Source organism: Cygnus atratus, chromosome 5, assembly GCF_013377495.2.
Source record: "Cygnus atratus isolate AKBS03 ecotype Queensland, Australia chromosome 5, CAtr_DNAZoo_HiC_assembly, whole genome shotgun sequence".
Taxonomy (NCBI): domain Eukaryota; kingdom Metazoa; phylum Chordata; class Aves; order Anseriformes; family Anatidae; genus Cygnus; species Cygnus atratus.
This window is the reverse complement of record NC_066366.1, coordinates 49,848,738-49,873,963: the sequence shown is the minus strand read 5'-3', so window position 1 is coordinate 49,873,963 and position 25,226 is coordinate 49,848,738. Positions and strand designations below refer to the sequence as shown.

Sequence of the window (25,226 nt, the reverse complement as noted above, 5' to 3'; positions counted from 1 at the left end):
CCCGGCGTATGTAACATGAACCTTTGCACAGAACAACAGATGGCTTTGGCAGCCTTGTGCCAGAGGCTGTTACAGACAAAGATCCCCCACCTCCTCCTCCTGTCCCAGCCAAACGCACCAATTGCTGCTGGCTGACTTCAACAAAATGCTGGGTTTCCAGCACTTATATAAAAGTCTCTTATCTATAATTTAGTTGTAGTCCTCGGGGTACTCTGAGAATATGAAGATGTAGCAGAAGATGGGACCTCAGCCCTGCAGCTACCAGGTCAGGTGATTCCTCCTGGCCAGCTGTGGCTAGGACAGCAGCTGCCTGCTCTAGCTGTTATCTCCTCATGTAAAATGCCTGGCTTTGTCCCCTATCTCGCTCCATTCCAGGGTTGCTATTTTTGTGACTCTGCTGTCCTGAGACTGCTGCCTCCAGCTCTAGAGAAACAGCAGTGGCAAAAGGGACATTTTCATCTGGGGAACAGTGTCTTTCCCCATTCCTTGGCACACTGCTCCTGCAAGCTGCACTAAATGCAGAGGTTGTACCAATGATGTGGTTTTTGAGAACTCCCATGCTGAGCTGCTTATATTTTTCTGTCTCTAGTCTCACTCCATTGTGGTATTTTAGACCTCCTGTCATAATCAGAGTTTCTGTCTGTTCCCAGTATCACTGCCGTCATCTCATACTGGGTTCCTACCCTGGTGATGCTAATGCTCTCCTTGAGACACTCACCTCCATCCCCAGTCTCTTTGCCTTCAAAGCTGCAATATTTTCTCTACAGAGTTAGCATGAGCCACAAGCTCCCCTAGGTTTTCAACATCCTCATGTTCTCTGTCTCTGAAAATACAACCCCTGTTCATTTTTTCACAAGCCCCCATCAGAACTGGAAGGATGCTTCTTCCCTTGGGGTGTTTGCTGCCCTGGAGCTTGACAATTTGCTGCCTCAGAATAGGGAAGCAGTGGTTGCCTTCTGTCAGCACAGCCAGGCAGAGAAGGACCAGGCACTGGTGCTGGAAGGAGTAGATCGCCTGCTGGGTCTATGCAGGATGCAGGCTTGGCAAAGGAAAGGCTTGTTGGAAAGAAGCTCACCTGAAGGCTGCTCCTCATGTCTCGCTTCTCAGGGGCATGGAGCACACTCCATGATTTTTCTAGGTTTTCAAAGTGAGTCTCTTCTTCTACACCCCATGGAAAGAGATCGACACGTCCAGACAGTGATTCTTCTGACCTGTTGTGAATGGCTAAATTAGAGCAGATAGATAAATTTCACCTTTAGAGGTCCCGTAGCTAGAAAAAAATAATCTTAGCATATCAGCTGTAGGGGTTCACTGTTGTTGCCAAATGATACAGTGATGTTGCTGTGAAAAGCTTATTGGGAATGAAGGAAATGGTAATCAGGTTTTAATCTTGTTTTAAAGAGAACTTGACCCTGTTGTGGCAGCAATCAAGGATGGAGATGAAAAAGCAGTGTGCAACATGATGAAATCAGGAAAAAACCTTTCTGAACCTAATAAGGATGGCTGGATACCCTTACATGAAGCTGCGTACTATGGCCAAGTGGGTTGCCTGAGTCTGTTGCAAAAAGGTCAGTGAAATTAAAACTAATTACAAAAGGAGGAAGAAGAATATGAGTATACTAAAAAGCAGAATTAGCACCAGCCCAATCCTTTTCTGGGACTGTGTGTGAAGCTTTTTTTCAACCTCTATGAGTGCATATTAATTTAACCTTGTCTTTGAGGGTAGTTTTCCAGACTTAAGCCCCTAAAAGTTAGGATCTTCAGGAGAAAGTGATGCCTGGATAGATCTTGCCAAGCCTTGGACTTCTCCCAGCAGTCTTGTAGTTGGGATCTTGGCCGTTGCAAACTGCTCAGCCACCACAGCAGGCATCAGTGTCGCCTGCTAGCACTAGCTTCAGAGCCAGCCCAGCACCTCTTTCCACCTCTCTGAAAGTGGTCGACTACTGAAATTTATTTTCAAACTGCTGCTGAAGTGCAGTTACTCAACAGGTTTCTGCATCACCAGTGGCCATAGCTAAACATTTTAATCTAAGCTATTGACTGATCAGATTCATAGTAACTTTATATTCTTAACTTTGTTTGCTGAAAATAAAAGGAGGAATAAACAAAAGAAACTCACCTAAAACTGTAAGGGTGATGGTGCTGCAGATACTTGTGCATTACCTGCCACGATGACTTTGGGCTCTCGGTTTCTTCACAGCGTACCCTGGCACCATTGACCAGCGCACCCTCAACGAGGAGACAGCTCTCTACCTGGCTACCAGCCGGGGCAACCTGGACTGCCTGCTCACCCTGCTGCAGGCTGGGGCCGAGCCCGACATCTCCAACAAGGCCAGAGAAACTCCACTCTACAAAGGTAAGGGTGGTGCTTCCAGGGATGATGAGCTCTTCTGGCACCACCAGGAGAGAGCTGCAGGTGCTTGAAGGATCAGCTGCACCTTGCTCACCTCAGACATCTTGCCTATCATGCCCTTAGGCTGAAACTCCGCAATTAACTCATTTTGCACCCTCTGTCCAACAGTCCTGTGTCTCCTATGTCTGACCTGCCATGCCATGGCCTCTCTTCTCATTCACATGAGAGACATTTTAGATGTTGCCCTGGGGGCATAGGCTGCAACGTGGTGCTGAGGACGGGGTGTGTGGTGCTCAGTGGGCTTCTCAGCACAGGGAGTCCATGCAGTGTCCCAAACTTTGGGAAAGCAGAAAGCTGGACAGTACAGGAATATGTATGCCTTTCCAAGCAGTTGGTCCTAAGTAGCTGTTCGGTGTGGGAGTGTATCAGCTGTAGACATGCCAGTAATTCATAGACAGGGCCAGGCCAGGCTGTGTGCTACGGGAGATGAATAAAGTTATAAACAATCCAGTGAGGCAGATAAAGTGTTTAACATGGACATACTACATTGCTGCTGGTCAGAGAAAACACTTTCTTCAGCAGAACAACATCAGATCTATGATATCACAAGGACTGAGAGGACATGAACTCTCACACCTTCATGTCCATCCCTCTTTGACTGACTGTTACTGCCATAACCATTTTTAGTGCTCTAACACATTAAATAGCACATATTACTGCTTTCAACAGCAACCTTGCCTCCAGCTTCGGATGCCTGGCACTAGACCTGTTCAGTTTAAAATGCCTTAGTTGTAAAATTCTGGCTTATAGTCTGTCAAAGGAAAGCTGTTCTACTCTGGCTGTTCTACTGTGTGTTAAACACACAGCAACAGTGGTAGTAGCAGGTAGCAATGTTAGCAGTAATAGTAGCAATAATAATAATGTGAATGCATCCTTTAACCAGAGAAAAGCTATTATTCAGAATATGCAGGTCTTTATGCAAAACCTTCTGGCCCATCCTCTAATAAAAAGAGTGAAAAATTTGAATGGCAAATAAGTCATCCCTTATGTGTTAGCAAATTTAATTCTGCAGAGCTACCATGCATAGGTGATTATAATAGTGTCTATTCAGATCGTTGCTTTCAGTACATGTGAGCGACACCTGTGTATGAAAGAGAAATCCATGTCCATGTCCCAAGGGAAGGATCAAAACCAAAAAAGGACCACTGTGAGAAAAATGAGCTATTATATAAAACAAAACAAAAACAAAAACACAATTACTATATAATGTGCTGGCCTACCTCTCTGAACGTTGTAGAACAAATGCTACAGGGGGTGGTAAAAGTTTCGGATTATCCTAGGTGCCTTTAGTTTGGGATGCCACAGTCGAAGTGTATAACAAGGATTGGAAGCCTCATGATTTGGAATTCAAGAAGCAATGGGACAAACTGATGGAATAAAAATCAGTAGAATACTATTAATTACTAAGAAAGCACCATTAGCTCGGGATGGTCCTAAGCTGTGAATTGTTGCAGGCTGAGAGAGTGCTACTGACTCACCCTGTTATTATTTTCAAAGGATCTTTTTCTGGCCACTCTTGGTTTGGGCTTTTTTTCATTTTATTGTCTATATAGAACTCTATTTGTAGTTCAGAACAGTAAGATCTAGAGCCATTTTGCTCAGGATTTGCAAATACAGTGTTCAGGTCATGTGATTTCTATGACTTGTTCATTCTTCATAAATTATCTCTCGTGCTTTGTCCTCTCCCTGTGTCACTGTGATGTACAAATGTGCTGGTACAAATGTGCTGGGCTTCCTTAGAACTAGGCTTGGCACAAGTCCTGCACATGGCACAGCCTCCCCCAGCTCCAGACTGAAGATTGGCTTCACTGCCGCGTCTCTTGCAAGCCCCAGACAATGTCATTTGGCAGCAGCCTTAGCCATCATATTGAACGAGACGGTCTTATTCAATATGGCCAAGTTGCGTTATATTGCCTTGTGCTACATGAGGTGGATACCCACAATACCTAGAATCTTTTCAAAAGCTTGTACTGATCACTTCACTTTTCTTCAAAACAGCCTGTGAGCGCAAGAATGCAGAGGCCGCAAGACTTCTGGTACAGTACAATGCCGATACCAATCACCGTTGCAATCGAGGATGGACTGCTCTCCATGAGGCTGTCTCCCGAAACGACCTGGAGATTATCGATATCCTGGTGAAAGGGGGTGCCAAGATTGAGTCTGCAAACTCCTATGGAATCACTTCTTTATTTGTGGCAGCTGAGAGTGGGCAGTTGGAAGCTCTGAGATACCTGGCAAAATGTGGTGAGTAGAGTTGTGCCCTTGACACACCATTCCTCATTTCATCCTTGATATTTCAAAGTTCCCATTAATTTTCCCTGACTCAGCTTTTCTATCTCCAGACAAAGACTAGCCTGTAGAGCTGCTGAACCCCTGTTGCTCCAGATGGCTGGATTGTGTAGGGTCTTTCAGAGAGCATGGTCTAAACAAATGCACTTTAGCATTCATTTGAGGTCACCTACTTCGGGAATTAATATGACGCTCTCTAATTTCATTGTTTGACAGCTTTCAGAACCTGTATTGCTGTGAACATGTAGCTTAAATCCGATCAGTCATAGAAGAAAACTGTAGGTGGTAAGAGATGGCAGAAGTTGAATATTAGCCAGCCCCATCTGCTCATGAACATGTACACTGATGTTCAAGGTTATCTCTACTCCACTAATGAATCCTGCTGAAAATAGACAGAGTACTATTGTTATAATTAATGGATTTACACCTAGGAGAAGCAGACACTCTCCCTCATGTGTATGTTCAAACATATAAACAGAATGAATTTTATTCTAGTTTACACAAAATCTAACTTCTACTGCTCCAGTCATGTAAAACAGCTTTACAATAAGCACAGACTTTACTACCATTCTGAAGAATATTTTATTATTGCTGTGGACTACTATCTTCAACGTAGGTAAGAATTGGGTCCTGCACTTGTGAAATGAGAGTTAAACAGCAACGAAGATAAGAAAAACTTCTAAATCAGAACAGCTAAGAAATATATGAGAGTCGGGGAGAAAAAAAAAAAAAAAAAGTTCTGCTGTCCAGCTAACATTGTCAAGTCAGTTTTATGAGACCATTTAGTCCATCAGACTGCCTACAATTTTAGAAACTGAGCTGGAATGTGATTTATGTTTCAACTTTCATAGATATTATGAGTTTCTTAAAGTTCAATTTTGAGAAAAATACACAAGAGAAAATCCAATAAAACTGTCCAGTTGTTTCAAGCCCTCAAAAACTCCTCTGAGAATCCCAGAAATGATATCACTGCATTGTTTACAATGAGCAATATTCATCATAAAAAAGGTTTCTTTTTCATTTCTTTTTCATTAAGAATGTAGTCCTGTGTTATGTTTTGTCACTGCAATTCTCCTGATGTTTCCAGCTACAACATCTTCAAAGGGCCAAACACAACACAGATGTTTCATTTTGGGGTGAGAGCACAGGGAAATGTTCTCTTTGGCAGGGATTTTTCATGATCAAACGGGAGACTGATTGACTCCTTTATTGGAGTTTAGAAGCAAAACTCCAGTGAACTGTCATTCCCATTTAGGATGCACATAGAGCAGCCTTCCCCAGGGCAGCATGGTAGAGTATATTGCAGTCAAAACTCAGTCTGCCAGGCCTTAAATATCTAGCACAGAAAAAAAGCAAAATTCCAAACTGCTTCTGGCCAGATAGTACCAGGGCTTGGTTTATTCTTGGTTGTTGTTTATTAAGACAAGCACCCACTAGAGTACATGAAAAAATGCCCCAAATACTCTAGTAACTCATCAATAATATTTATCTTTTCTTAGGTAAAATTCACTATTTGGGGCCTAAGGTGAAGCCTCATAAAATGGAAAGATAAAGCTTTAGGTGCTAAGTTTTGAAATGAAATATTCATTAACTAAGACTTGCCCAAATGAAAGCTGATTAGAATTCTTGTTCAGAACTATGCAGATGTCTTTATAAAATCCTGTTTTAGCCTGTATATGTACTAAAATTGAAATATATTATAAATAGTATAAATGTACATACATATGTACCTGCATAAATATATAGATTATAAGCGATTTTAAAATGAAATAAATATATAAATCATAAATACATAATCATATAATAATTTACTTTGGAGAGCTACTATTGAAGTAATCTAGTCCACACTTCTGCTCAGGAATATTATATATACATAGTGTAAATATATAAGTACTAATGGAATTATTGTGTCCAAAGAAAAGGCCATGTTAAATAAAGAACAAGCATATTTTAAACCATTTGTCTTTGAGATACAGCTGAATGGAGCCTCCATTCATAACTGGGATCTCATGTTCGACACCTGCTGTGCATTTTATCCTGAGAATATCTCCGCTTTCCTAGAGTGCATTGTCACTTTATCACTTTACTTTCCCCAGCAGTCTCTGAGTAAGAGTATGATTCCCTGTTTAAACTCTCCCTCATAAAATTCACATCATAGTAAAAGCCAGTGGAGATCTATAATATAACTGTATCACATTGTCATTTTGCTGCGATAAGACTTCATTCGCATCCTCTTTCTGCACATGGTGTAACTCCAGTGTCATGGAGATTTATGTGTTCATTCAAAGTATGTTGCTCCCATCTTATTTTAACCTTTTAGTGCTACAAAGATTTTCTTCCTTCCTAGGTGCTGATATAAACACTCAAGCCAGTGATAATGCCTCTGCTCTTTACGAAGCTTGTAAAAATGGACATGTACCTATTGTGGAGTTTCTATTGTCCCAAGGAGCTGATGCTAACAGAGCCAATAAGGATGGCCTGTTACCTCTTCACATAGCAGCCAAAAAAGGGATTTGCGAGTAAGTTTTAGTTCATTTCATAATTTCATCTTTTAGATAAAAATACAAAGTCCTTATGAAAAGGAGAACGTAATGTTCCAGATCCAATTCTGAGCATTGCAAGCAAGGGAGCTGCTGCTTTCAGAGCTTAGGTTGGAAATCATAAACTGAACAGAGTGTGTTTTCCGGACGGGGTGGTGTGAGCAGGGATGTGAGGTGAAAGGTCCCTTTAGCTTTGACAAGATATCACCTATTACAGCTAAATAACCCCATGTATCTTGAGAGTGGATTAAATTGAGCTCCACAAAATATGCTTGAGATAGAATAAAAAAGCATCTGTATAACGGGTTAGTACTCAACAGCTATCACGACATAGCCTAGTCTGCAATCATTTTCCTACATAAATAAGCCCAGAGTGATTTTTCTCCATAAGCAGAACATGCTGCATTCATCTCTGGTGTGTTCAGGTTTTATTAGCCATAATTCAGCTGCTGACAGCAGGAAGTGGTTAAGTGAATCTTTAGGGCATTAATGAGATTGTTGCTAGAATATGGTGTCCAGTTCTGGTATCCTGCCTTTCAGAAGGCTTTCAGGAAATTGGAAAAGCTTCAGAAAAGAAGTATAAGGATCACCCAAGGTCTGGAAAATATGCTTGTTAGTGAGTGATTAAATACTCTTTCATGGAACAAATTCATAAAAAGATACTTTTTTTTTTTTAATTAAATGTCTTTGGGATAGAACTGATTATATTCTGTAAACACTGAGAAAAGTACCTAATGGAAAAAATAACCAGGAATTGAGTAGATTTACCGGTCCTCTGAAGTAGTTTTTTCTAATAGGAGAACACAGTCCTGCCTGAAATACATGACGTCGGTTTAGGAGGTGTTGTCTAGGGGTGGGATTGTTGCACTGTCATGTAAGTAGTGCTTCCCTATCTCTTTCAAGACCCAATAGGAACTGACATTGCAACCTGCTTATGAGCCTGAATTCCTGAGCATTTCCTTCTGATCCCAGGATGAGTTTTAGCTCCCACCTTTAATCCCCTGCCACAGCCCACAGCTATTTTTGCAAAACACAGTCACGTCTCTGGTTGCAGTGACAGACCCCTTTGGTGACTTTAGTGGACTCTTCTGACTATAGCAATTTCTGTCGAAATCCTTTAAGCAGTGATTAAAAGAGGGAGTACGTCCAACCACATCCAGAAAAGGCTGTTTTTAGACAGTAAAGCTATCTTTGCAGACTGCTAGAGCAGATTCTTATGTATTTCACAATGTCTGAGGAATTAAAACTTTTGACAGTGCTACACCTCCCCACAGTATCTTTTCTCTTAGCATTTTGGCCCGTTTGGGAAACCCAATTACACTTCTCAAATCACTTTGATAGACCTGAGAATATTTATTTTCTGCAATTGCAGTAGGCCTGCTTCTTTGTGGAAGCTGTATTCAGAGGGCAGCCCCGTGTGAATTTACATAATTGGTTTATATGCTTCTAGCATGTACATAAATATCTTGCATAGACTAATACAGGCACGATTCAACATTTTCTCCGGGATTTGACTTACAAAGACAGTTTCTTGAAAACAAACACATTTTAGATGAGAAATGTGCCAGAGACAAAAAACAGCTCCAGTCGCTCACTTTCAAAAAAGTTGATCCAACAGTACAGTAAATTGATCTGAATCCAATCCGTATATAGAGTCTAGACCAGCTCTCTGAATCTATTCTTCCCCTCAGAAGATCCACACCCCAATCTGAAAACAAATTTACATGGAAAGTCTGCAACCTCAGTCCATCCCTATGTTATGAGAAAAAGGGCCTAATTCAGAGATCACGTCTATCATTGCTAACATTGAGCAGCGTAAATGAGACCAGAATTCATCTCAAACTCAGTTTGTTCACTTGCAAAAGTCTGAGCACAAATTTTTGTGCACAACTGCCCAACTGCTGCAAACAGAATTGCAAGAGGATGAAAAAAAGAAAAAGATCTCTTATAAATATTTATCTAAATGACAAAGCTTTAGCCCGATTGGCTGATCGTTCTTAATTCCTTTGGTATTCGGTAAAATAACACCCTTCATGGTGACCTCTCTTTGTATTCCTGCAGATTTAATACGTAATTCTGCAGGAATTCTACTCTTCAACTTTTTGCCAGAGCACGAAGGCTCCCTACCATCAAAAAGCAAATAATGTAGTCTCAGGGCTTAACTGTCAACTCTTGTGTCTTGGTGTTTGTTTATTTTAAATGACACCTTGTCAATACTGACATGAAATTCATAAGGGTCATCTCATCAGCTGTAGGACAATCACAAGCAGTCACTTAACTCCTTCCCCCTTGGAACCAAGGAGCTGAGAAGAGTTTGTGAAGTGTGGGCAGATTTATTAAGTAAATGCAAGTCAATAATCTCTTGGCACGCTCATAGTAAGGATGCCCTCTGCCTCTTCCCTATAATTTCTAGCAAATGGAAATCCCAAAAGCAGGTGTCAGGGGTAAGGGGACACTCAGCACTATTTCAAAACTGTGTAAGAAGCTCAGCCTTGTGACAGACACAAGCTGTGGCATGGCTTGTCCAGCTTTGGCTGCCTTCACTTGAGCTCCATTCTCCTTCCCACCAGACAGGAAAGACTGCAGTGGTGGAGACACCACATAACTGAACCAACTCGCTTTGAAGGAAGAAGAAACAGACAGGTACTAGATACAGAACTATATTCTGATAAAATATGATGATTCCAGACTTTCCTTTTTGTTCTCCCAACAAAGTCTGAGGTACAGGGGTTGTACTGATGTTTGTGGCACTGCAACATTTGGATATAAAGCCTCAGTGTGGCACCCCTGGGGTGAGGTTCAGGTTCTTGCAGACAGAAATGAGGCAGGTTAGAACTTAGATGTGAAGAGCTGGCTGAAGCACATATTCTGGAGGGAAAGAGCAAAACAGACCCTTAAATCTTCAAAAGAGTTGGTCATGGGATGACAAATTCTGGCACTTGGCATGGTGTCCTCACAGTGCTTTGTGCCCTTTCTGCTAGGGCTCTTATAGAAAACATTTGCTAATGGTGGAAAGTTGCACGCTCACCAACATCCAATCTTCCTGCTCCCTGGTGAGCATCACAGTGCTGGAATGAGTGAGGATGCTGGAAAAAAAGAAAAAAAAGAAAAAAAAGTGCTTCGCTACCCAAGATATTTACATAATTTAAAACAACAACAACAACACAACTTCTGTTTAAAAAATAAGATGTAAAAGTAACTTGGAAACATCAACTGTCCACCATGTAAATGGGAACATAATCCTGTAAAGTGTTATGCATCTTCAACTCTTCTTTCAGCTCCTGAGAGCACTGGAGGCTCAGTCTTTCACAGGATAATTCAATGCATCACAAGCAAAGTTTTTTTCCTGAGACTAGGGCTTATATTTTGCTTAGTTTGATATGTAAATATATGTTTGAGGGCCTAGTGTTGGAACCAGCCATTGAAGCCCAGCTGAAGATGTGCCACATTTTAAAGGAGAGAGACACTACTCATTGGGAAACTGAGCTCTGCATGTTTGTTAAAAGAGCTGTTGAATGCCAGATAGAGTCATCTGCATGAGAGGAGGAGGAAGAGGTGCGTGACTTGCTGGCTGCCACAAGTCCCTTTTTCAGATGTCCCTGTCTCTGCAGGCATCCCATAGGGAGCATGGGCATCTCCTGGCACAGTAGGCAGGCTCAGGTCTGATGGTCCATACTCTCTTTCTACATCTAGCTTAGGGTGACTGTCTGTGTCTACAGAATCAGGACAGCACCTTAGCTAAAACACCCAACTTTATGAGCAGGAAATGAGGGTTTAACCCATGGGTCTGGTTATGCAGCTCCAGTGACAACTGTGGAGACATAAAATGCTCATGGATTTGAAATGGCAGGGGCCTTTTACATCATATATTTGAAATTCTGATTACGTAACGAGAGCTTCCTGATTTATGTTGCTGTGCTAAAGGCTGCATCACACTTTCCGATAGCAATCCCTGGTTACTGGGGTTTAGGACTTGGCTGTACATTTTTTCTCCCTGGGCTAAAAGCATGGCAACCAGCCTAGAAAATATTTGTGTTTCTCTTTCTCTCCTTTCCTAATTATCTTTTTGGCTCCCCATGATCTGGGATGGATGTTGATAGCTCCACGGATTTGCCACAGCCAAAAGCTGCACAGTGAGGTCCTCCAGGACGGGGCTCAATCCAGGGTAATAACTGAACTGTAAAATCTGGCATGGAGGTCTGGAAACCAAATATATAGTTTATCCCAGCTCTGTCCCACAGAGGAAGGTTTGGTTTCATCCCCTTTTTGGTCTCAAGCCTCTTGCTGCAGCTGTGACCCATGAGGCCTACCAATGTCTTGTGTGGGTGAGCACTCAGCAACAGAGCTATCATGATGGAGGTGGGGATGTACAACCCCTCTTTCAACAAGTCCAGCCTGCTTCCTCAGGCAGTTCTTCTGACTCCTACCCACAACGCAATGGTGGAGGTGCAGAACATCCGGGAAAGCCCATCTGGGTGTTTGCCATTGGGTTGTTGCACAGGAGTGAGTTACAGCGGGATAGGTGAGGAGGCAGCACATTGTCTCTTCCATTGTAAATGCCTCTGTGGCTGTCAGTACCTCACAGAAACTGGGTGATAATTTCGAAAAATTTGCTCCTCTCTGAAAGAGGAGTTACCTAACTCACATTTTTGTCAAGGTAAGAACATAGGGAGATGAAGACAGGTTTCAAGTTCACACTCTGGTTTTGCTCTGAGTGAGTTGTTCCTGTGCCAGTTAGTAGGCTCTTAAGGTTACAACCACAAAGCGAGGATTTGCAGTAGATCCACTAGAGCTCACCACTGCTCACTGGCTCTCCATCCATCCATCAGGATTGTCTCCATGCTGATCCCCGTGACCAGCCGCACCCGTGTCAAGCGCAGTGGCATTAGCCCCCTGCATTTAGCAGCTGAGCGCAACAACGATGACATCTTGGAAGAGCTGATTGATGCTGGCTATGAGGTGAACACCAGCCTCTCCAATGAACGCTCCTGCCTTTATGAGGACAGACGCACCACCCCCCTCTATTTTGCTGTTTTTAACAACAATATCTACGCCACAGAGCTCCTGCTGCAGGCTGGAGCCAACCCCAATGTTGACCTCATCAACCCGTTGCTCATCTCCATCCGCCACGGTTGCCTGAAGACCATGAAACTGCTTCTTGACCACGGAGCAAACATCAATGCCTATATTTCAAGCCATCCTACCACATTTCCAGCAACCATCATGTTTTCAATGAAGTACCTTTCTGTGCTGAAGTATCTCCTGGATCTGGGCTGTGATGCTGTTTCCTGTTTTCAGTGTCGGTATGGAAATTGCCCACACCCTGCATTAAATTACAGACGGGACAGACTTAATGATCCTCAGCTGTCCACAGAGCCAACTGTAATACAGGTAAGCACAGCTAAATCTACCTTCAGCACTTCTGAGGACACCTCTCACCTATATATCTTGATAACTTCATGTATTTCTTCTCCCACCTTTCCTGTGAGAGAAGTTGCCTTTAGTCCTACTTCACTTACATAAAAAAAACATAAGGCTTAACAAGAGTATGTGAGAGCTCCAAGTCCATGTTCAATGAAGGGGGGAGAATGGGGGGAGGAAGAGGGAAGATAGGCAAAATCTGCTGTTGCCCTAGCCTGAATTTCAGGTGAATTATAGGCATCTTGACAGCTTTTGCTGTCAGATCCACAATACTCTTTTCCTCTGGACCTGAGGTGCCAGGAGTGAAGCATGTTTTCTTGACAGGCAGTGTCAAATGGGCAATAGAAACATGCTTGTGTTTCTCACCCTGTAACACCTGTTTTATCTAATAGAGAATTTAAACTCATGGTTAAATTAAAAATGTATAGTCCTTCACTTTATGAGGGTAAACTAGTGAATGTAAATTGTTGTGATTTCTGAATCTACTGGATAAGCAGCCAGGGAGAGGGTGTATAAATCACTACATTAGCTACATGATTGCACATTATATTCAGTTTTCAAACAAGATTAGGAGATTTAGATCCATGATTCCATATTTTCAAAGCCACTTACAGATTTTAGATGACCATGTCTTACATGTGTATCTCTGCAGTCCTTTCCAAATCTCAGCTACCATTTCCATTGAGCTGGAATTGGATTCTCAGTCCCCTAAATGACATTGCATAATCTCAGATTACACTTTTGTTGTGTGTGATCTTTGCCTGTTGACTCCTTCCAAAATATCTCAAGGAAAATATAACCCTCCAGTCACAATTTACTATCCTTCAACATTACAAAAACTCTCAGCATGGCAGTCCTCTTTCTCTATTGCAAAGCATTATGGAAGCAGTAAGTCAACTCCTGTATAGCTTAAGTGTACCCTTGTGTGATTTAGAAGATAGTGTCACTTAGGCCAAAGAAATGGTCACCAATAAACTGAATAATTTCTGAGTCTTGAACAATGACAAGGTAGGAAGTAGAGTGAAAGAAGGCTGGAGTTCCAAGGCAAAGAGAGAGGATTTGTCTGTACCCTCTGTGATATCCCAGCCACAAATAAACTGGTCTGTTTTTACTTAGTTAAATGTGTATTTCCTTCTGGATGTCACCTAACACTATTTTTAACACGTAACAAAATATTGGGTCACACACAAACAGAGCTCAAAAGTCAGACCACGTGAGGCAGAAGAAGCAAAAGCTGTGTAAATTTATATCTGTGCCTAGAGAGAGATTGGTGAGGGACAAATGCACACAGAGCAGAAAAAGTGATGCCTTCCCTCCAGTGTTATTTTAAATTTGCTTCTTAGTGCTAGGTTTCTGGCTAATAAAAGTAAGGCTTGTGTGGTATAGCTTTGTGACGTGGCTCTGGTATGGTTTGTATTCTAAAATACAGAGCATCATATGAAACTGGAGTCTTTTCTACACAAAGGGTGTACATTTCTTATTTTGCTTAAGGAATTGCATAAGGAAAATAAACCTGAATTAGTCTTTACACAGTAAAGACAATGAGCTATTGGAGGTGGATTTGAAAAATACATAGCTATAAATCATTATTGCTTCTACTGAATTAGTGTTTCCTGGAGAAAGTGAATGCAGAAAAACGCACGCTGTCTCAGTCCCCATTTCCCGAATTGCAGTGTCAAAACCATGGACGTGGGGAGTGAAGCAACCTACTGCCGCGAGAGGGCATTCGGGGGCCTGCCAAGACTTCAGGCAAAGTATGTTCCGAGTCCAGAGTCACTGTCCCCGAGGCAATTCCACTGCCTGTAGTTGCAGTTCTGCATTATTTTGCTTCATTTTGCTCTGCTTGCTTTCTTGTAACATGTTTTGGAACATTTTTAACCTGGAAAACATTTTTGTAGGATGAGCTCGTGAATAGGGAAGAGAGAAAAAGACAGGCAAAGTCTCTGGCAGAGACGAGAAGAGGGGAGCAATAATATCCGGAGTTTTATTACTCTGAAACTGTGTCCTCATTTAAATTCTGTCAAAGTGGAGTTAATGCTCGGAGGTGTAGTGCAGAGCCCCAGTTTGCATGCTGTATGTGTAACTGCATGGTAAGGGCATACATTGGAGAATGTCAGATATCCCAAACTGAATTTCTTATAAACAATTTGGTAGAAAATTCTGGGTTGTCCACTGGGATCCTCCCAACATTACTATATTTAATTTTTCTGAGAAACATTACATGGGGGTGCTCAGAGAAACAAAGTCAGAAGAGCAGTAAACACATCTGAGAATGCTCTCACTATGAATGAAATGACCTTATAATTCTCTACAGCTTTATTCTTCCTAGGTGTACTAATATTTTATTTCTGAATAAGAATATCCACACAAAATCTTAATGCATTATGAGTTAGTGCCCATACGTGTACAATCAAATGAGATCTAGTTACAGGAGCTTAAACTGAAAGAGGTTTAGGCTGGTACATTTTCTTTCCCATCTGGGGTGGGCTTGGAAGGTGCCTGCAGACAGTCTCAGTGACTAAGAAGATGGATGGTGCATAAGTCACCATTACTCAATTGTGTCCAGCTATGTGTCTGAGTTCTCATCCACACAGCATGATTTAGTTTATCTTAACTTATCTGACTGCTCATATGCAGATAAATCCACAGATATCTTCATATGCAGCAGTCTAACAGAGACAGATGAAGCAGTCTGGTATAATACATGCATTTAAATCAAAGTGGGAAGGCAAGTAACTACTTTTTTGAAATGATGCTGTTTCAAGTCAGCTCTGTGCTTCAGTATTTCCATAAGCAGCCCTCCATGCTAAAGCTCTGAGTACTCTGCAGCTTGCCCTGTGGGCAACAGATGCCAAGAAGAGAAAGGGACCCAACATGCTGGGTCATGGTGCTTTGAGCTGCATGCACCTTGCAGCAGCTCCCTCACCTGCTAAGGGCAAAGCTCTGAGGGCTCTTCTTCCCTCCCATTCCCCTGGAAGTAGAACTGTCAGACCCTGTAAACAATTCACCATCCTTTCTGTGCTCCAGAGATGGTACTCCAGCAGGGTTTTGTGTCCTCCTGTGGCTGCAAAGAGGGGATTCTGCCCTCAGTCGGAAAAAAAAAAAATAGAGGCATTAGTAGAAGTTTTCCCATGGTAAACTGGAAATAGCCTTCACAGCTGGTAGAAATTTGGGACCAAAGGAGTAGCTGGGATTGATGCTGTTGTCATAGTTTCTGAAGGTGCATTTGTCTCTCACTGACTGTAGTGAATTTGTTTTTTCTTGAAGTTTTGTGACATGGTGTCTACTCCAGAGATGAGTCGCTGGGCTGGGCCAATTATTGATGTTCTCCTGGATTATGTGGGTAACGTGCAGCTCTGTTCCCGGCTCAAGGAGCATATAGACAGCTACGAGGACTGGGCTGTCATAAAAGAAAAAGCAGGTATGGTCACTCAGAAGAGAATCCAGTAAAAATAGTCTCACCGTTGGATTCAAAATGTCAGTCACCATCTCCTCTTATAGTTTCAATTATTTCTATTGAAAAGTCCTATAGGTTTTTAACCTGATCTCTGCAGAACCAGACAGTCAGTATCCATCCCTTAAACTCAGAAGGATTTCCTACTGAGACTGATTTACATTTTGGACCAGTTATGAGGCACTAGAAATTGCTGGGGTGCCACTGACTCTGATGTTAAATCCATCAGTTGTGGATCTGACCCACTGGAAAAAAGCCGTTGCAGTGCCGGAAGGCTTATTTGGCTTTACCTGGGATGCAGGCAGATCAGGGTAAGTGGCCAGCATGACCATCTCCACAGTGAGCCATCAAGCACCAGTGGCTCCCCTCAAATATCCTTTCTCACAGGATTCAAAGTCTTTCATAGACATTATCAGAATTAGTTGTCCAGCACCAAGCTAAACTGGGAAGGTGTTGCATCTATTTTCAGTGGGGAGGATGAGTACTGTGAAGCAGCTTGCTTAAGTCCTCCTAGAAAGCCCACTGGTATGCTGAGATGGGATATAGCACCCCTTCCTCCGGCCTTCTTCCTTCTCTATGCCATGCCTCAGAATGAATGAGCAGCCACTGATGCCAGACGCATCATCCCTCCATTACAGAAGTCCCCTTTTTCCTCCTCCCATCCTCCTCTTCCCACTGTCCTAGCTGTCCCTCTTGAGTTTAAACCTGCTCTGCTCATGTTTCTGACCTTCCTCTCTTTCAGAGCCCCCACGGCCCCTTGCCCATCTTTGCCGTGTCAAGGTACGAAGCCTGATCGGAAGAAACCGCATTAAACTTATTGACACCTTGCCTCTCCCACACAGACTGATTCGATACCTGCAGCATGATTACACGCAGTGACCTCAGGCATAACAGACACGCAGCGGCTTCCCGGCACGGCACCCAACACCATCGGCATGGTAAGGGTGCACGCCATGCACAGTGGAGAGGAATTGCTGCTGGCTTGGTCAAGTGCACTCCAATGATTAATCTAAAATCTAAAAGAAATATGCTTCTGGAGCACAAGTAAGAAGAAAATGGAGGAGACAGATAAACATTAGGTTTTGCAGGAGAAAACACATGTGATTCACCTCAGAGCTTGGTCTGCAAAGAAAAAGAAATGAAAGACAACTCTGAAAAATGAATAGTTCTGAAGCAAGTACCAGTGGGAGACTGAAAGGTATCTTGGGGTCTGGTGGAGCTTAGCATCCTTGCTGTGATCACAATTCAGAAGTTGTCAAGAGTCAACATATTTGGGAAAACAATCACATTTCATTCACTGACTGAGATTTTTATTTTAGTTTCTATTCTATGTTTTGGATTTCTGCTCAGTGTGCTGATTGCTGATTCTCTGATAGTTTGACACCAGCTTGTTAACACTTACACTTTTATTCTTTGGACCTTTCTTATTGAGTAGAGTACTTGGTTTCTGAACATTCAAAGCTCAGAACTTTTAAAAAGACTAAAACCCAGATATGCTGATTCCTTTAATACTCAAGGGAAGGTTTATTTAAGAAGGATGTAAGAATTGTATTTACACAAAGCAAATACAGTTCATGTTGTATTACATTTGCAATAAGAAGGAGATGAAATTCTGCTTGAGAGAATTTTCTAGACTGGGGGTTTGAAAGAAACTCTGAGCTCTTTTTTATTTTTTATTTTTCTTTTCTGTAAATTAGAAATAGCTGCACTGTAAACAGTAGCTTGAGTCTGTCATGAAGCTGATATCAGAACAGAACAAAGGCCTAGAGGAGCATGGACAGTGATGGAGAAAAAAGAGGCAAGGTACATAGGGAAAGACAACGCTGCCAAGCTAACTTTATCTGTTGTTCCACTGGAGGATCTCATACCGATGAAATCCAACGTCTCTTACCTCCTTGGACCTCTGTGGCTATAACAATACCATCACTGGAAGAAAAGAGAGAGTATCTCAAAATGAGGAAATGCAGACTTTGAGATTTACAAAAACAAATGCACAAAATTAGGCTTCTAAATCTTTATTCAGATTCTCAAACAATGCCAAGTTGCTTGTGCCAGGTGTAGTTCCACTGAAGCCAATGGGACGACATTTGGTGTCAGATATTATCGAGGCAGAATAAAAGTCCAAGGATTTAGCCCTGAATTTCCTGACTTTGGAGGTCTGAAGTATCTATTAGCTCCCTTTGACACTGATGAAAGTTATTATCTCAGCTTCTTTGAAAATTAGGTCACCTATTTACAGCTCAGATGCACAACTGATTTATGGCAGCTTAACAAGTTGCCATCTATCAGCTGAACCACCATAATTGTCCGTGAAATTCTTTTATTGAAGTTTTTAACAAGTCACATTCCCTCACAGCTGGGGAGGCTGAGGAGCCCACGAAGGGTTATTGGCAGTGTCTGCAGCTCAGCTGACAGGTGTGCCTTGCTGAACTGCTGCAATTTGATGCATGCCTCGGTCCCGCCCAGGCACCTAGGTTGAGATGAAAGAGCCTAAATTTGTAATCACGTCTTGGCAGATCTTATGCTAGAAGCATGCCCATTCTTACCTTAGGTAACAAAGGAGCTGTGCAGTAGGGTTTGCTTTAATTCCCCACCAGAAACCTGACAGATCTGTTCTTTCTTTGCTGGCCTGCGTACCATGGAACCAGGTAGAAATACAAGTAGGGAAAATGCATTGCACCAACTTTTCTTTGTTTGGAGTTTTACACTTCAACACAGGACTAAAAATGTGTTGCACACATACAAGTCTGTCTGGGCACAGAAGTCCAGATTCTGTGATGGTTTTGCGTGAAATTTGTTCAGCACTCTTGGGATAGGATGTGAGCGGGAGCAGAAATGGTTACAGCTAAGGGCACTCTGTCCATAGCTGTCCCCTTCCCAAATGCAGAAGCAGTTGAAAAACCAGTTGCAATTCACACTGAACTGTCACCTTTTTGCAAAGCTTTGGAAAGTCAGGTGTGATTCCTCCACCGTTGAAATTTCATTCACTACCTTCCATTACTACCAGGACCTGCACCCTTGTCCTGCAGCGTGACCCCACCCCTCATACAGGGAGGAGTGAGGTCCCTGGGGGTACCGTGCCATCTGCCCAGTACAGTCATCCAGAAGATGGAGCCTCCCAGTGACACCAGATAGGAGCTGGCCACCACTGTTGGCTGTACAGAGAACAGCTGGCTGAGCAGGCCACTGAAACCTCCCCCAGCCTTTGTGAGTCTGTCATCTTTAGAGCAGTATTGCCAGTGGAGGCCCTGCAATTGTAAGCAATAGTTTGAGAAATGGAAAGTCACCTGTGGAGGTCTCGCATCCCTCACCTTACAGGGCTGAGCAGTGAAGGTCTGGGTCTTCCTCATATTGACGTAAATCAGAAGAGAAATACTTGAAATTAAATGGCTGTAACAGAGCAGAGTTGTAGGGGGTGATAGACACACAACACGGCCTGGTGGAGACCATTTACTTAAGCATTTGTTTGGTGTTCAGTGACAGCCCTGGCAATTTCTGGCTGGTGGAAGGATTCAAAATGACCACCTGCATGCATTACTGCAGGGGTGCGGTTTCATTAGCCATCCCAAACTGGGTATTTCCGCTGAACCAGCACTGTTATGTCCTTGGACAAGCCCATACTCGGTTTGGGAAGAGCAAATACAGAAAGTCCATTTCTTTTTTCAGCCAAAAGACCTTCATCTCTTTTGGGAGACTCATGTCCTGGTTGCTCTCATCTGTCTGTCCTGAGCCACAGAGCCACTGGCCTGATGTGAGCACACCGCAGCTGCAGGAAGAGTAAGAGCCCACACTGCACAGAAACTGAGGAGAGACAAGTATGTTAAAGGGGGAATCTAGGAATTATGTTATTGCATCCTTTCTGCTTGATCTTTACTGCAAACCTTCACACAGTCAGTTTACATTTATTTGCACTGAAATGGAGCCAGCTACCTCTCCTACACTCCGGTCACTGACACAATGTTTTACGTGTGATACTGAATCTGCAAAAATTTGACGATCATTTAATGCATCTGTCTAGAAGTTGCTGTGAAAAGACAAATACCCAACATCCCAAGCAACCCAGGCTTTGTAAGCAGATCAGTCGTCCCAGTGCAGGGAAAAGTGGCTTGTTTTTATGGAGCATAATAGAATCCTTCAGAGATTATGACTTTTTGTGAAATGTTGTAGGAATATTTCATGACCAGGTTACTGTACTTTTTCTTACTGCAACATGTGCAATTTACTTTATGTTCTCGTGCACTTTTTTGATTTTTTATTTTGTATGAATGCTTTTTCATTTACCTTTCCCTTCCCATTATTTATGAAAGCTATTGTAGTTTCAACAGTTTAAATTTGCACTGCTGTAGTAAATAGCAGCTCTCAATTGTTATGTTTCCATCTTTCAAACAAAGTATGAATTAAACAATTAGACTCTGAAGGGTTATCATCTGTTCTGAACAATAGTATTGAACAACCAAACACTAAAATAGCCAGGAAAAGTCTGAATCAATCCAATCTTGAACAATTAATAATTTTGATGGTAATCTCAGGGGTGAGCGAACAAAGTATTGCAAGAGAGGAGAGAGAGTTGTTATTCTTTGCAAACCTTTTGGAAAGTTTCATGCATCTCCATTCAGTGATTCTGAATATACTTAGCAATTCTCTTCTGTTCATTTGCGTTTTACTTCACTGCTGCTCCAGTTCAGAGCCCCAGCAAGGGCCAGTTCCTGCTCTGGGCTGGGGAGGGAAGTTCCATGTCACAAAGGAATTTAAGGATTTTAAAACATACTATCAGTCTGAATCTGAGGGTAAGAGTGTAAATTTAAGTGCGTTAGCACTATAGAACCAGAATGGTCTGGTTCTGTACCTTGACTTAAAATATGCTATACAGCTACAACAGAAATGTACAGCAACACACATTCAAATAAACAGTTAAAAAAGAAAAAGAAAAAGAAAAAAAAAGATTTGGTATTTATAAGGTAGAAACTTGATTTTAACTCCCTTCATTTTCTGGATTTCTTCAGAAATAAAATTTCTGCAGAAGCTATCCACTTTGCCAAGTATGTCAATGTTGATAGAAATCCATATTCTTGTGCAATATGCAGCACTTTCAAATTTCTCCCCTGAATTCAAGCAGGAGCACTTGCCCACGGAGATCTCTGCAATACCCGCTGCTCATTCCATGAGCTGCTCTGGTCACCCAGAGGGAAATCAAGAGTGGTGCCAAGGAGGCTGCTCTGCATTGGCAACACTGAGAGAGAGCCGTTCAGCAGCGGGCTTCATCTGGATACAACAGTGACACAGAGCTGTTTATGTGAGAAAGTGCTCCTATTTCCTTGTAAAAAATACCTTGCCTACAGCTCTGCAATTTAAGAACCATAATTCTCCTCCCACTAAAGTAAATAGGGCTACTGTCTCTGATTTTTGTTGGAGTCTCCTTGTGGAGAGGGACAGTCTCCTCGTGGATTTTTTTTCCCCAAAAGACAAAACATAGAGACATAAGTATATTCATATCTTCACTTCTGGATCAAGAGCTAACTTGATGCCTTTATCTCTTAGACCATCTCTTTACCACCTTGCACTTTGCATGTAATTGCATGTATGTGCTACCAAAGCCATTTTTTTGCTCTGTCTCCTATAGGAGAGGCTTGATACATATGTGAAGTACTGGTAGCAGTGAGAAGGCAGTGAAAACCATCTCTACTTCTACTTTGGATCTGCTAGACCAGCACACTACAGCCATTGTTTCCATAAAAGTAAACATCACTGGGATAAACTGAGAGGTTTGGGGAAAGAATAAGCTACTTTTGGCCTGAAAGTAGTTTATGTCCTAACTACAGTTGCAGCCTGGTTATATAACACCAAGCTCCATCACAAGATCCAAAATTAGACTCCATCGTGGCTTAAGATGATAATTTTTTCATGACCAAAACTGGAAATTGCAATGAATAAATGAAATTTTCATGACTGCACTTGAAAGAAGCATAGCCTGTTTTTCTCTTCACCGAGATACCAAGAGTGATAGAGCGCTACAGTAGCAAGAAGCCAATGATATTAAGGCCATTTTTTGTTGAATCCTGGGAGAAGCTCCCATTCACTCCAGCGAGAGCAGGTTCAGGTCCGGGGAGGTCACAGATGTCCATTCTCTGTCCCTTTTTTCCCCCATAACACACATCTCCTGTCCTCAGTGATTTATTCCAGTGTAACTGAATAGTTATACACCTGAAATATTAAAACTTTCAGATCTCATGTTCTGTGCCTTAGCAACACCTTCTCTGCGGGTTTAAGAAAAACTTAACTTAAAAAAATCACCTATAAGCTTTTACAATGCCACTTCACTAAAATAATTAAGAAAATACTGGGCAAATCATTTGTAGCCAGGCTTTGTGATCACATCTTAAAATCAGGCAAAATAAAAGATCTCTGCTAGACGGAAATGAAGACAGGCTATTCTATGCTCTTTTCTATCATATTTTATGTTTTTGTATTCAACAAGTTAGACAATTTATCATTTTTTTTTGGTTGGTGCAGAACAATTTCTGAGGCAGAAATTCATTCAGCTTTCATTTGCACTGGTTTAACACCAGCTAATTTCCCAGCCTCAGAAGAATTACATTTGATTTACATCACTCTGAATGGACAGAGATTTCAGCCCTCGTGTCTAACCACCAGTTGCAAATTAAACCTGTGTCTACCCAGCGGGGCAAAAGTAAACACACTCCATTTGCAGAATCACTAGAATAAAATTACCTCCTTTCTTCCTTTATTTTTTTTAATTCTCTCAGTATTTACACACAAGAAGAGCTTAAATCAATTCACAAACATGGTTTCTACATTAAATACTGTCCTTCCAGTCTCTTGCACGCAAAAGGAAGTGACCTGAATATCTTGACTTATCCAGAATTACTTAAAAGTACAAAAACTGTTTCAAGCAGTTTAATTCATTTCATTTCGCTGCTGTGGCCACAGGGCAACCCCAGGAAGATGTTCCCACATGGAGGAGGTCTCCTAGGTGTTACAAGTGCGGACTGTGAATGGCCCGGAGCCCCGCTCGCCGTGGCTCGAACAATGTGCTTCCACAAAAGAGGCCTGGTTTGCCCCACACGCCGTGCCACCGGCTTCATAAGGCTTATTCCTGATTTGCACCCGTGTGGTGAGAGGAGAATGGAGGCCAAACAGTTACTGATTCACTCCAGCCTGTGCAGGAGGACAACGATGTGTTTGCCGCCGTCTCTGGATGGAAACTCCTTCCCCACGCTGCCAGCAGCTCGCACCCACTGCCCAACCTGACACTTCAACTCTCTCTAAAGGGCTCGTATCCAGTGTGACACCCCCCAACCCCTTCCCCCGGCTAAAGATACCCAAAAACATTGAAAATCGGTGGGGGGACAGCAGGCTTGGTGGGGATAGGTTTCAAAACCACAGGCCTGTAGAGTTTCTGCCCCGTGCCCTCCATCTCCTTGCAGAAGGGCTGTGCCTCGGCCGGCAGTGTGGCCGCACTCTTCCTCCACAGCCCCAGCCCTGGGAAGGGCGACTGGGGCAGTGTCCCTCGGGGCTGGTACACGGCTGGCCCAGGGCATGGGAAGGGGCAGCAGGTCCAGGTGCCCACCCGGCCTGAGAGGACGCCAGCAGGGTCTTTCTCCCCTGTGTGCAGGGCAGGCTCAGAGGAGCTCTCAGGACCAGCAGTGTCCTGGCTCCTTTTGCTTTTCTTCCCCTCAAAGGGAGGAGTGTCTCTGGGGGCTGACAGTCCCTCAGGGCCCGGGGGGAAGCCCCTGGATGGCAGGCTCTGGGCCGGCCTCGGCTCTTCCCAGAAGGAGGCGGGGAGCTGTCGTTTCCTCATGGGCACCTGGTCAGGCCTGCCGGCCTCAGGGTTTTGCTCTGGCAAAGCCCTCTCCCCAGCCAGGCTCTCCTCCGCCTCGGCTGCCCGCAGCACCTTCTCAGCAGCAGCCCCGCTGTGGGGGCCGGAGTCGGGCATCTCGGACTGGCAGCCACGGGCCCTGTCCTCCGCTCCCCGGCGCGGGCCACACTCCGACGGCTTGCCAGGGTGGCACCGCGGGACCCGCGAGTACTTCTGAGAAAACCGCTTGAGCTGCTTCTGCAAGTATTTTCTGTGGTCCACCGACCGGCGGCAGGGAGCGGATTTATCCAGAGCTGCCTTGATGTCACTGGAGGCCAGGTTGACAAAGTTCAACAGGGTTTTTACCTCGCTGTCCGATGCCATTTCACTGGACGTCGCGTGCAGAGTTTCCCATTAAAAGTTTATAATCCGTCCCGAGCAACCTGCGAGACACGGCGGGCAGGCTTGGAGCACGACGCCTGCATTCAAAACACATCAAGAAAACTGAGGGAGGATACGGAAAGCCGTCAAACTTCTCAGCTATGCCCACAAGTTGTCCATCAGGTCACCTCCGTGCAGGCAAGCCGCCGGCAGAGCTGCCGCACACCCGCGGCCCCTCAGCGCTGCCCGGGCACGGGGTCCGCTGGCTTAATCTTGTTAGGTGAGGCTTAGGTGGGGAGGAGAAGCCGGGACAGCTGCTCCAGCATCCCTGCAAGCAAGCGCGGACACTCACCCGGCGCGCGGGGGCTTCTCCGGCGGTGCTGGCGGAGGAGAGCCCTTCCCGGTAATCTCGTTAGGCAGGTTACACACCGCCACCCCGGCGGAGCAGAGGCAGCCGGTGTGTGGAGGCAGCTGAGCGAGCACTTGAGCAAGCTGAATGAATATCGACTCCGCCGAGTTCGGGGCTCTCTCAGGCCAATCAGGAGCCACTTTGCCAAATACAAAGCATCCCAATCAGGCATCAGCCTCCCCTTCTCACATTCTTTGCCATCGCAAATTGTTGCCATGGGGACAGCCACAGAAAGACAGCTAATAAATACAATCATTTCCCCGCGATTTCTACCATTCTCCCCTATCCTCTTCACCCCTACCAAGGCCTTTCTTTTTTAAAGGCACAATCCAAAGGGAAAGTGCCGATGATGAGTTAGGAAAGTTTAGGCACCCTTTTCTCTGCACTCCCTGAAGCTGTCTGGGGGCTGATACTGACCATGCTTCATTGGCACAGGACAATGTAATACGGGGGACCGGGCTAGCCTACTTTTAACCGTTCCCCATCAGAGACTTTTTTTTTTG

General features: G+C 43.6%; 2 protein-coding genes across 3 annotated transcripts in view; one reads left to right on the top strand and one right to left on the bottom strand.

Moving 5' to 3' along the window:
- ASB2 (ankyrin repeat and SOCS box containing 2) overlaps positions 1–22,067 on the top strand; it is a 31,813-nt gene extending 9,746 nt beyond the window's left edge. The window contains exons 2-10 of one of the 2 annotated variants that reach the window (XR_007708326.1): positions 1,402–1,568; positions 2,201–2,356; positions 4,412–4,657; positions 7,050–7,221; positions 12,072–12,633; positions 15,931–16,084; positions 16,860–17,315; positions 19,784–19,932; positions 21,738–22,067. Coding sequence is in view for 1 of the 2 variants with exons in the window: in XM_035539611.2 (XP_035395504.1) it covers positions 1,402–1,568; positions 2,201–2,356; positions 4,412–4,657; positions 7,050–7,221; positions 12,072–12,633; positions 15,931–16,084; positions 16,860–16,996 (1,594 nt within the window). In the remaining variant the exon portion in view is untranslated. Of the gene's footprint in view, positions 1–1,401; positions 1,569–2,200; positions 2,357–4,411; positions 4,658–7,049; positions 7,222–12,071; positions 12,634–15,930; positions 16,085–16,859; positions 21,031–21,737 lie in introns of those variants that run through there. The other variant, XM_035539611.2, reaches the window with a different exon arrangement.
- Positions 22,068–23,447: 1,380 nt separating this feature from the next.
- On the bottom strand, positions 23,448–24,317 carry FAM181A (family with sequence similarity 181 member A). Its single transcript, XM_035539920.1, has one exon. It carries the CDS (start codon positions 24,315–24,317, stop codon positions 23,448–23,450), a length of 870 nt encoding a protein of 289 aa, XP_035395813.1.
- Positions 24,318–25,226: the final 909 nt, after the last annotated feature.

Coding starts and splice junctions, on each gene's coding strand:
- FAM181A (XM_035539920.1), bottom strand. CDS start 24,317: ATGGCATCGGACAGCGAGGTAAAAACCCTGTTGAACTTTGTCAACCTG.